Source organism: Polypterus senegalus, chromosome 13 (assembly GCF_016835505.1).
Source record: "Polypterus senegalus isolate Bchr_013 chromosome 13, ASM1683550v1, whole genome shotgun sequence".
NCBI lineage: Eukaryota > Metazoa > Chordata > Cladistia > Polypteriformes > Polypteridae > Polypterus > Polypterus senegalus.
The window spans coordinates 75,240,164-75,252,545 of record NC_053166.1 but is presented as its reverse complement, the minus strand read 5'-3'; the positions used below and the strand labels follow the sequence as shown (position 1 = coordinate 75,252,545).

Below are 12,382 nucleotides of genomic sequence, written 5' to 3'. Positions count from 1 at the left end.
TAGTTTTTTTTTTTTTTGTTTGTTTTGGTTTTTTTTTTTCTTGTTTCCTCCTCCTTAAACAACATTGATATGCAGATCAGTAATCTAATATTTTAGTATCCAGTAAATATTAAGGCATTTGTTTACATTTTTATTGTCTCGCTGGACCACAGCTTTTGTTTATGATTTATGGGTTTTGCTTAGCCATGTTCAATTTTAAAAATACAGTTTTTTCTGATGTATTGTCATCTAGACCCATTTCTGAGAATGATATGGGTCCAAAAGGAGTGCATAGTGTTGCCAAACCCTTTTAGAGCAATTCACCTTTATTTCTACCCCCAAAAACCTTTGAAAACTTAAAAAAAACCTTCATTAGAATTTTTGCAGTTGCACAAATCACATACCAAACAAAGCCTAGCATCGGTTTTCAGAAACTGTATGCAAAAGGAAACTCAGTTGTTTTTCCCAACTCTACCTATTATTTTGTGATGTTATATTGTACATAACCAAGGCAGCGAGATTTGGAACACCGAACAAGTATAGCGGCAGCATGCTCCATGCTGGTCAAACATACAGATAGGTATTTTAATGTGCTGCATTCATTTGGCAGTAGCTCTGAAATTAAATGATCGCACTATATTTTTATGAAAGCATAACTTTACATTTTTAAAAATCCAACACTATCAAACACATATTGTTGCTAAGTGCAGTAGAAATAAGCTAAAATGAAAGTTTTTTTTATTAGCATGCTGAGTTGCTGTTCAGAATATGGTAGAAAGAGAATGACTGAGGAGAGCATTCATAAACTATTTCTTGATGGGGAGACATTTATTCAAGTCATGTTAATATTAAGCAGTCCTAATTGTTGGTTTGAATGCCAATACAGTATTGTGATTTGTACCAATTTTAAATCAATATAGAAGGATTTAAACTTCCAATCATATTTATAGCATTATGGAAAATTGCCACTGCTGTGGTCTCCTATGATAATACAGAAACCTGCTGGGATGTCTATAAGCCCCAACCCTTTCCAGCCCTGTTACTTTAGACTTTATGCAGATATAGAGATTCAATTAGGCATACAGTTTATGTGTGATTAAACAGCTATCCATCTTCCAAACCCACTTACCAGACCAGGGTTATGATGCAACATGAGGTAATCCCAGAAGGTTGAGGCGCAAGGCAGGAAAAGTCCCTGGACCGAGTACCAGGCCATTTCAGAGTGAACATATATACACACACAGGTCAATATTCCATTCCCAACTCTCTTTACCTGCATGTCTTTTGAAATATAGGTTGAAACCAACATGGACAAATGAAGAACATACAGAATCCATTCAGGAAGCACCCGTGACCCAAACTCTGGTCTTCTTACTGTGAGGCCACAACGCTGCCACCATTCAAGACACCACATTATAAACCAGGATATTCAAAGAAAGTAGCAATCAAGGTTCCAATCCTACAAGGAGTTAGCAATAATAGGATCCAATCATGTATAAAATGATCAAATTCTTGACTCATTAGCACACACAAATATTACCTTTCTTACCTTAATCCATTATACTAATGTATCCAAGAAACGGCAGGTACTTCAACTGGCATCAAAATAAATTCTCATTGTTTAATTTTATTGCATTTAGTGTTACTCCACATATTGCTGTTGGCTGGGGTTGATTCTAGTTCCAAAGGTTGTAAACTGAAGTATTCCAAGTGTAGACAGAACATATTAGCTAGTGGGGACTACACCTTTTGAAAGTATTTACAATACAGATTTTGTTCAGTTTATTATTGTATAGCTCTCTTCACTAAATGCAGACTCAGATCAGTATTAACAAGTTCATGTATAAAACATAAATACCCCAATCCATCTTTCTTCCAAACCTATTTATTCAGAGCAGGGCCATGGGGAAACTGCAGCCTATCCCAGTTCTTTTAATGTTTGGGGTTGTGACTTTGGGTCTGCCATATCTCTTCCTATTAGTTTCTTCTAGTTTCCAATTGCCTTTGGATTGTGTAGGACACCATACTCACTTGACACTTTGATTTTTCTTTTTTTTGGCAATTTTTCTAAATGAACGACCTATACTTATAATGGCAACAATGCTGTCGTCTTTCATTTGTTAATTGCCATTTTTTTTTGCCATTATAAGTATTACTTAAGGGTGTGTAGTAACACAGCCTGTTTCAACTCTGCTTTAAGACAGACTTTTAAGTAATCAGCAGAAGTGGGGACAGCAGCTCTAATTGATTACTTCAACTTGCAAGGTTTAATTTACTTCAATTGCTGCAGAACATCTGTAGGTTGTAATCTATTAGTGGTTCCCTGAACAAGGACCATTTACAATATTCTAATATTTCCTTTTTTCAGTTTTTGCTAACAAACTTCAAATTTATACCTCTGGCAATTTACTGCTTACCTTTTCAGCATTTTAGGTCATATGTTGCATTTCAGCTGATTAAATTTTAAGAAAAACTGATGTGTTCTAAAACGTTTAATCACTAGTAGAGTGTCGTATGTTCAAAAGACATAACCAAATTACACATACATATTTTATCCTAATGCCGAAATATTCCTGGGAATGTTTTAGCATGAACCACTGCTATAAAGGTTTAAGTGGTTTATAAAACGCTCCACAAGCAGTTTTTAGATATATTTAATTTATTAAACCAGGCACAGATATTGCCATTTCAGTACATATCATCTTAAGCATTTTATCAGAGGAATAAGTAAATGAATATTAAGGAAGCTTTTTTTAAGGTTAAATGTGCTATTCTAGTAGGAGAATGAGATCTACTTTTGTTTTTAAGAATGTAATTATGGAAATGTTTTATCCTTTTTTTCCTCCCACTGTCATCTGTTCCCCTTCATTTTAGGTTCCATGATGTGCGACAGTGCTAACTTTTGCCTTCAAGAGTCATCTAGCAAGAAGACCATGTTTACTGATGAGCTGCATAAGTTAGTAGATGACTGGAAGAGAGAAGCAGTTGGATTTGCCCATTTAAAGCCCAGTTTGAATCAGATTAAGCAAATCCAGCAGAAACAGGAATTTGCCTTTTGGAATTCACCATCTGAGGTAACAAAGTTTTACAACTGTTGTGACAGCTTTAAGATTTTGTTTTGTGCAGTTGTATTAGTCAGATACTCTTAACAAATCCATAGACTGTTGTAGGATGTAATCATTCTTTTCATTTACTTTGTACTGGTATCTTATTGAGTTAGTACATTTTGTTTTCTTTAAACTAATGTTGACCTCTGTAATACTTTCTTTATCTCCTCATCATATGCTATTAACAGTAGTAGGTAATCAGAACCTTATTTAGATGCCAGGTTATAAAGACAGAGACACACAATAGCACTGACCTGTTATACTGACAAGATGTGTTTGAACAATGAAATGATCCTTTGATTTCAGGATGAAACTCATGGAAGCATTGGAGAAAACATGTTAAATCCATGAACTGTTCAGGGGTGAGTTTGCCGAAAGCGTTCGTACTTAGTAAATAACGAACGACTTAAAGAAATACATATGTAACTAACAAGCAACTTTCACTCATGTTTCTAATTGGCTTCTTAAGACGGAAATCCTATGCTCAAAAGTACAGTCGTGACCAAAAGTTTTGAGAACAACGCAAGTATTGGTTTTCATTAAGTTTGCTGCTTTGGTGTTTTGAGATCTTTTCGTCAGATGTTTCTGTGGTATACTGAAGTATAATTACAAGTATTTCATAAGTTTCAAATGTTTTTATTGACAATTACATTAAGTTTATTTGTAGAGTCAATATTTGCAATGTTGGCCCTTCCTTTTTCAAGACCTCTGCAATTATTTCACCCTGGCATGCTGTCAATCAACTTCTGAGCCAAATTCTGACTGATGGCAGACCATTCTTGTATAATCAATTCTTGGAGTTTGTCAGAATTGTTGTTGTTTTTTTGCCTTATGACACAGTGCTCCTTCATGCTGAAAAAGGCATTGTTCGTCACCAAACTGTTCTTGGATGGAGAAAAGTTGCTCTCAGGGTGTTTTGGTATCATTTTTTATTCATGGCTCTGTTCTTAGGCAAAATTGTGAGTGAGTCCGCTCCCTTGGCTGAGAAGCAACCCCTCACATGAATGGTCTCAGGATGCTTCTGTTGGTGTGACATAGGACTGATGGTAGCGCTCACCTTTTCTTTTTTCTGGATGCCCCAAACAATCGTAAAGGGGATTAATCAGAGAAAATGACTTTACCCCAGTCCTCAGCAGTCAAAGCCCTGTACCTTTAGCAGAATATCAGTCTGTCCCTGATGTTTTTCTTGGAGAGAAGTGGCTTTGTTACCCATCTTAACACCCGGTCATCCTCCGAAAGTCTTTGCCTCACTGTGCGTGCAGATGCACTCACACCCATAGATACAGAATTACTAGATGCCGCATGACTAACAGCATCGTATGTCAACGTCGCCGCCATATTGCGAGTGGCACTGCTGTGGAGTGAAATAATTGATAAAGATGCCTCAAGCATTTGCTGCTTGGGATTTAACAAACTGCTGTACGGTCCAAACCAGATCCTGAGGGATTACATTTCATAGGTAAGGCTGAACAATTGTTTTGGTTATATTTGGTCATTAGAAAATCCTATTTTATAATCTTTAGCTACGCCAGGCTAAACTAGCAAAGCTATGCATTTATTTGCTCAAGTGAGCCTCCAAACAATGTTTTGGCTAAACGTATTTAGTCACTAACTATGTAGATTGTTGTTAACTATTAACGTTTCTCAAACTTTGAAGGTTTCCCAAAGAAATCCACCTCAGGAAACAGTGGGAGGTAGGCCTTAGACGGGATTTTGAGAAAGCTGTCCTGTGATGTGTGCCATGCTAGTTTGGTAACAGATGCTCTACTCGCATCATATGATCAAAGCTACCACTTGCTCACATTTAAAAACAAAGGAGGTTTGAGATTCCTTCGGAGGGTACAGTCAAGGTGGTCAAAGTAGTTGAGCGTGTTATCCAACAGTCGACATTATGGCAAGCTGTCAGCGTATCTTTGATCAATCAGTTTGTTTGGACTGAGATTGGTTCAGATGATGTGTTTTTTTTTAAGGTGCACATTGAGGAAGCACAGTTTGAAAATGACAACCATCATTTTATGCTCATGTCTTTAGTTGTGTCTGTCACAAACTAAAGCTGCACCATATTGCCAGACTCAATACTCTCAAATTGCAGGATCTGAGTGAGTGAGAGGGAGTGTAAGTCTTTGGGACATCAGTGAGGTAGGGGGGAGCAAGACTGTGAAGAGCGTTAAATGTTAAGAGCGGTATTTTGTATTGTATTCAGTAGTGAACAGGGAGACAGTGAAGTTGAGAGAGAATAGGTGTAATATGTTCAGTGGATTTAGAACAGCAGGTTATTATCCTGGCAACAGAATTTTGTTGTAAGAGATGGATACATTTTTGTGGGATGCCAAATAGAATAGCATTACAGTAATCCAGTGTTTTTCAACCAGGGTTCCGTGAGTGCTAGCCAAGGGTTCCGCCAAAAAAGTCCTAAGGATATAGGACATACTGGTGGATAATTGCACAGGGTTCTGTGAGCAAGGTAACCATTCGCGCAGTGTTCCACTCCAGTGAAATGGTTGAATAACACTGCATTAATCTATACGCGAGGTGACTAGGGCATTAACCAATACTTCAGTACTGTGTTGCGTAAGAAATGTCTAGAAATGTTTCGGAGAGAGAACAAGGCAGTCTGAGAAATGTTACTTATATGGGAGGAATTATTTAATAATAATTATTAGAATTATTTAATAATTGACATTATTAGTGTATAAATGGAAATAAATAATCGCACATAAACGATTCGCCAAAATATGTTGTATGTAAATGATACTGTTTTAAACGTTATTGTTTTTTAATCAGAAAACCCGGTTTCCACGTCTACCTGTATTAGTTTAAATGGCACTTTTATCACTCGCAATATGACGGATGCGCTAACGTATTGTGTCGACTGGGCAACACAGTGAATGCGGCGTCTACCTATGTATGTCTATGCTCACACCTGCCTGCTGCCATTCATGAGAAAGCTCTGCACTGGTTGTGTCCCGATCACAAGCCATGAATGAAGAATGGTACCAAAACATCCTCAAATAACAACTTCTCCCAACCATCCAAGAACAGTTTGATAATCAACAATGCCTTTTCCAGCATGATGAAGCACTGTGCCATAAGGCAAAAGTGATAAGTAAGTGGCTCGGGAAACAAAACAGAAATTTTGGGTCCATGGCCAGGAAACTTCCCAGACCTTAATCTCATTGAGAACTTGTGGTTAATCCTCAAGAGGCGAGTGGACAAACAAAACCCCACAAATTCTGACAAACTCCAAGCATTATGCAAGAATGGGCTGCCATCAGTCAGGATTTGGCCCAGAAGTTGATTGACAGCATACTAGGGTCTTAAAAAAGAAGGGCCAACACTGCAAATATTAACTCTGTGCATAAACGTAATGTAATTGTCAATAAATGTCTTTGAAATTTACGAAATGCTTGCAATTATACTTCAGTTTACCATAGAAACATCTGACAAAAAGTTCTAAAAACACTGAAGCAGCAAACTTTGTGAAAACCAATACTTGTGTCATTCTCAAAACATTTGGCCACGACTATAGAGTACAACATTGGAAGCTCCACCCTTGAACAAGCCTTACAAGTCAATTTTAAATAATGGACAGTACATTTTAAGTGCCATCATTAGCGCTATAGTAAAATAAAAGTGCCAAAAGAAAGGCAAATTGAAAACACCATCACATTAAATTACTAATTAAGCAAAACCCTGTATATAAGCAACTAAGTAAACACTTTTGCAGCTTTCTGCTAAGTGTGAGTTAATGTAACCATTCATTGCTGCAGAAAGACAACCACTGCCCATTCAGGATGGAGATAATCCTTGACAACATACTTATAGTTCAAAGGTTATCTTTCAATTGTAACTGTTTTTTTCCTCAAATGTACATGGATGTTCACAATTTAACAGTAACAGAATTAGTTTAAAAAAATTAACCTCTTCTTCAGTACATGAATTTCCACATAAACAATAATAAGAATAAGACATCTACCTCTTATGAAATCAAAGATAAACCAAAGCAAAATATTCATCCAAACACAGTTTAGATGACAGCCTGTGTTGCTTTTACACCAGCTTGGCAGGCATCTGTTGTGTAAGATGTGGCATATAGTTGTTGTCAACCTCTATAGCTCATCCGCATCCTCCTGCTTGTATTCGTCATCAACAATGGACAGTAGAACGCCTGCTTTCACAGCAATATTGCATTTTTTTATTGTAGTTTTCAACATTTCCAGCTATTTGTTAGGAAATTACTTTCGGATAATCTCCTAGGTGGCAAGTCTGTTGCGGTCTATCTTCTATTTGTACTGCAGGAGGTAACCAGTTAACATCATATTTTAAGATTAACATATGAGTCGTGTCAAACTTAGCAAACAAATTAACGTTTTTCGCTACAAAGCATTTGGGGAGCCCACCCCTGCTCAACCTGTACTATGACCCATCATTTAGAATGTACAGTATATCACCTCATACTTCGGCATTTTCATTTTAAAATAAATAATACTATACATATTTAGCATAATAGCACTCCACATATTTGAAAATATTTCAGTTCATTAGCAAAAGTGAAGTTTCCAGTCTTTTTCTTCCTTGGTGCTTATTTTGTGAAAATACATGCACATGCAAGGTACATTGTTCTCAAATATGGATACTTGAGTGTTAGTCACACTAAAATTTATAATGTAAGATATGTTGTTTCCTCATTACAAAGAAAAAACTTGTCCTGTTAGTAATCGGTTTGAAGGCTATCTGTTTTTAGAACTGCTTCATGAAGATATGTAGTGTCTTATTAGGTAATTCAAATTGTCAAACCATGTAGTTTCCTTTTAAAATAATACATCCATGAATTTACTTCACCTCCTTTCTAATTTTAGAGCCTAGAGACCTAGGAGCAATTCCTGATTCATCTGTAGCTCAAGTATCAGCTATGGTTTCCACTCCAAATTCTATTTACAAAATTGGATTCACATAGTGTCTTTTTGAAACTGCCATGTCAGTAATCACTAGGCACCACACGTTTTTTGAAAGATGCCCAACACTTTATTTTTTTAACAGAACAAAGTTGATCAGGTGAAGCCTCCACTTTGTGTCCATTGTCATGTGTTCCTGTAGGTAATTTGTTTAGAAAGGTGTCATAATTGAGTGTTCCTTGACATTTTCTGTCTTTACTGCGTGGCTGAGTATTGAAGGGTATTTGTTAATAATCACATTTTGGCTACATTGCTTTTTTGTGAAATGTTAACAACTGTACTAAAATTTTTAGTATGATTAACCACACTTTAATACTGTGTTTTTCTTGAAGTGGTCATGTTTCATATTTCAAAGAAGATGGTTGAACTCCATGCCAGTGGTGGTTTATCTGCTTGAATGTGTGCCACTGTCACTGCATTTCTTTGGGACACAGAGGAATTAGAATGCTCAACATATTGATTATTGAGAAGCCTACACAGTGTGTCCCTGAAATGCAGAATCTGCTTAAGCATAATTTTTACATCCAACAGAATGAAGGAGGTTGTAAAGTTTTAAAGTGTGTAAAACACATTTGACTGTGTCTTAATATGTTATCTTTTTTCCTTATTACAGGGCCCTTCCCCAGGATGGTTTTCATCTGTAACACCTGTTAATGTTGGAACAGTCCCCGTACAAACTGCACCAGTGGCTGTATCCTCTGCATCCTCTACGCCTAGTTTCCAGGGGGCCCCAGTCACTGCAACACCTTCCGTTTCTGCGTATGCAGTGCCACAACTCTGTCCTTATAGTGTTGTTGCAAGCTCCACTTATTCTTCACAGTGGTCTGGATTGCCTTCCTCTGCACTGCCACAACACTCCTCTTCAGTTCCTTCTCCGTCTCAGGCTCTGGGCCACTTCACAACACCTGGGAATGTAATGCACCCTGCTTCAGTAATTCAGAAAACTTCTGGAACTCCTCCTGGACCAAAATAATATATTCTCGCCTTTAAGGATCCTGGCCTCTAATGGGTTTCTTGGGGAGAAATTCGACTGTCTTGTGCAGTCTAAAGAAGTGCTGCCTGTTACATTTTGGGGAGCCTTTGTGGAGTCAATGTCTAAACCATGTATGTGACCACCATGGTTGTGCATGGTTTGAGGTGAAAGTGTAATTATTACTGTTTCCAGTTTTATCTCATTGTTCTCTACAAAAAATGGAAACCTGTTTGACTACCTTACAAATATTCCATCAAAAACAAAAGGCAGAGATAAATGCAAAGTATTCCCCCACTACCCACTTGCCTTTTCCAAAGTAGTTTTAGGATAGTTTTATCCTCATTTAAAGTACATTATGAGACACAGTGGCCCCTGTTTTCTATCTGCTGTAGAGCCAGCCTTAGACCTTGCCAGTCAGATCTTTGTTAAAGATTTGATTATTGTGGATTTACATGAATAAAATATGTCTACCCTCTAATGCTAACCTCACAAAATGTCAACATTGGTCCAGATGTGAGACAACACAAGTGGTGAAGGTTGGTTTGTGCAAAACAGGTATTCATATTGGGTTGCTCATCAAATACTAAATTTGTTAGATTCATCTTATTTCAGTATCTTCACTTTGAGTTGCTTTGCTCAAGTGGCAAGTTAAGGATGAGACCAAATGGTTTTATGAGTCTAAACTGTAAAATTGTAAGGTTGCTCCCATCAGCATGATTGCCTCCAATATAGCTACGGTAGTATTAGTAGTTTATGAAGAACAGCATCTCTCGGCTTTCATGCACAGTAATCCAGTTTTTGTTGAAAACTAATTGGTGTTTTTTGAGGGCCATTTACTTTGTCGGAGAGATTATTACAGGTTTGAAGGCAGGTATATAGTAGGAGGCATTTAGCTGACAGAAATTGTGTACTGTAATGTTAACATCCTTCAGATGCTTAACATTGGATTGCCTCTGTTCTTCATCCCATTGTCTACACTTGTGATGAAGCATATATTTATCAGTCTTTGGCAGCTATTGGTATTGTTCTATTTCTTGCTTTGACTTTATGGCTTGAGAAAACGCACATCACACCAGTGTGCCAATGTGAATAAATGTGTATCTTTCTTTGCCTTCCTATGGTATTTCTTTGATATTTGTATTCTTAAAAATGCCTGTCTAATTATTTTGAATTCACATTTAATTTTCAAAGGTACCAACTTTGTATTTTGAGTCCAACTGAAGAGCTTATTGGCTGCACCTTTTTGTTAAATGAAGAGGTGATAATTTACGGATCCTGACTTTGTTTACAAAGTATTCCTGTCCATTAACTACATATGACAGGTTCTACACTAGTCAGGCACAAGAGAAATTTTGTAGCCCTTGGTTTAAATAATGTTAGACGGTAAAATACTTAACGTAAAGTAACCCGGTGAAGCTGGTTACAAAACAAGCCTGTAGTTTCCCTTAGTGATACCATAGCAAGGCACTTTTGTTATCCTTTCTAGTCACCGACAACTGGATGAAAATGTGAATTTAAGAATAAAATGAAGACATTTTAGTTTGAGTTTTATTTGCACCATTGCATTTTTTATTCTTACTGTTTCTTGTGAGGCAGGTGGGTGCTAAGATCCATCTCTACTTGATTTGTAATGTTAATATATACTTGAGAGAAAAACAGTTATGGGTGTTAGGAGTTATGTTTGAATTAAGAGCCTGTTGGTTCAATGTAGAAATGTCTTTAGTGAAATTTGACCTGACAGGCTTGGATCTTTCAATATGGTGCCCCCCACCACTATTGAGGGTCCCAATCATCTGTGTCAATGTGCATGCAAGATCACTCTTTGCCTACACCAGCACGCTTGATGGATACTCCCTTATAAAATCAGTCAAGTCTGGTAAACATTTTGCAGTTGATTTAAGATTTTGGCAGTCCTTTCATTGTTTCAAAATGCACTTCTTTCATCTTTGACAGCACTGAAGTGATTTTTTTTTTTGCAGTGATTGATCTTCTAAAGTGTCCTGGAGCTGTGCTGTATGCTAGTCTGGCTTTTTGCTCTCTGTCTCCCAGAAGTGCACCTTATTAGGGGTTTGATTCACTTGTCATCCTGAAGATTTCAAACCTGTGACTTTTCATTTCCTGCATCTCTTCCTACACCTGTATAGCAACTAAATTGCACACTTTATGTCTGAGCCACACAGGGTAGGCACAAGCAGATGTTGCAGTTCCTTATGTTTTCTGCCCTTATTTGATGTACTATTTTTATACCTTTAAATTTCAGTGGCAAGAATACGTATGTGCTTGGTTTATTGTTTTAGGTAGCTATAGAACTCTGACTAAAGATGAATCCCATCAATCCATCACTTAGTTTATAAATGTGAATATTGCAGCTGAAAATGAATGAAAGTTTTTAGCTTTCTTACTTCATACATAACTCTTAATCCCTGTAATGCTTGCAAGAGTTGTTGATGCTGTGCCTTTTGGTATTTTAAATTCTTTTCAGATTTGTACTGGAAAGAGAGTACTTTTATTTCTTAAAGCTTAAAAAGCAAAATGATATTGTAAATAAATGAAAGGATTTTGTTGTAACCATTTTCATTAATGATCTGTACATAAGTTGGTGACAAGGCATAATGTGAAAGTTTTTTATATTGTAATTGTTAGTTTATGAAAACGGGCTTGGTGGTTTTTTTTTTTTGTTTGTTTGTTTTTTTTTTTGTATTTTGTTTTCTCCATAGAAAACAAATCTAAGAGAGTAAGCTAAATCTGTAACAATATATGCCACCATAAAATTAGACAGTTCGATAATTAAATTTGGACAAACTTTAATTAATCTTTTCTTTTTATTTAAACATCATTAATGGGTCTTTGGTGAAGTAGGAGATTAAATCAGTTGGCTTCTCCTCCAGATAGGTAAAGGAAGAAACAGTCTGGGGTCCTTTGTGAAATTTCACATCCATCTACAATTTAATCCTTTTAAATTTGTTAAAAAGATTTTTGTTTTGTTTTTTGGAAAACCTACTTTAAAGCAATCTAACTTGCCTCTCCTTCATTCTACCACAGTGGAGTGAATTGTGGAAGTTCAGGAGCTGATAGACTCCGGAGTATTTACCAATAGAAATGGTGACTTAAGATATAAATGATACTGCAGATTGCTAAAATCCTTTTTTGGTAGAAGCCAACTGGATTGAAAGAGCACAATATGTGTTTGTGTTCAAACTGACAATTATCTGAAGTGTGCAAGTCTGGCCAATCTGGATGTGCATTTGATGGTTTTTTCATTTAAAACAAAACAAAATCTCTTTAAGTGTATTTCAAATAATACATTTTAATGTAAATCCAAAGGTGCACCTTTGGATTGCTACAATTGCTGCATTAAGAAGCACATA

General features: G+C 36.6%; 1 protein-coding gene across 1 annotated transcript in view; it reads left to right on the top strand.

Annotated features, from left to right (window-relative positions):
* Nucleotides 1-9,064, top strand: part of si:dkey-151g10.3 (serine/threonine-protein kinase WNK3) — a 321,517-nt gene extending 312,453 nt beyond the window's left edge. Inside the window, exons 24-25 of the mRNA XM_039776345.1 lie at nucleotides 2,854-3,053; nucleotides 8,655-9,064. Coding sequence (XP_039632279.1) covers nucleotides 2,854-3,053; nucleotides 8,655-9,014 — 560 coding nt within the window. The 3' untranslated portion in view covers nucleotides 9,015-9,064. The remainder of the gene's footprint in view (nucleotides 1-2,853; nucleotides 3,054-8,654) is intronic.
* The last annotated feature ends 3,318 nt before the right edge of the window (nucleotides 9,065-12,382 follow it).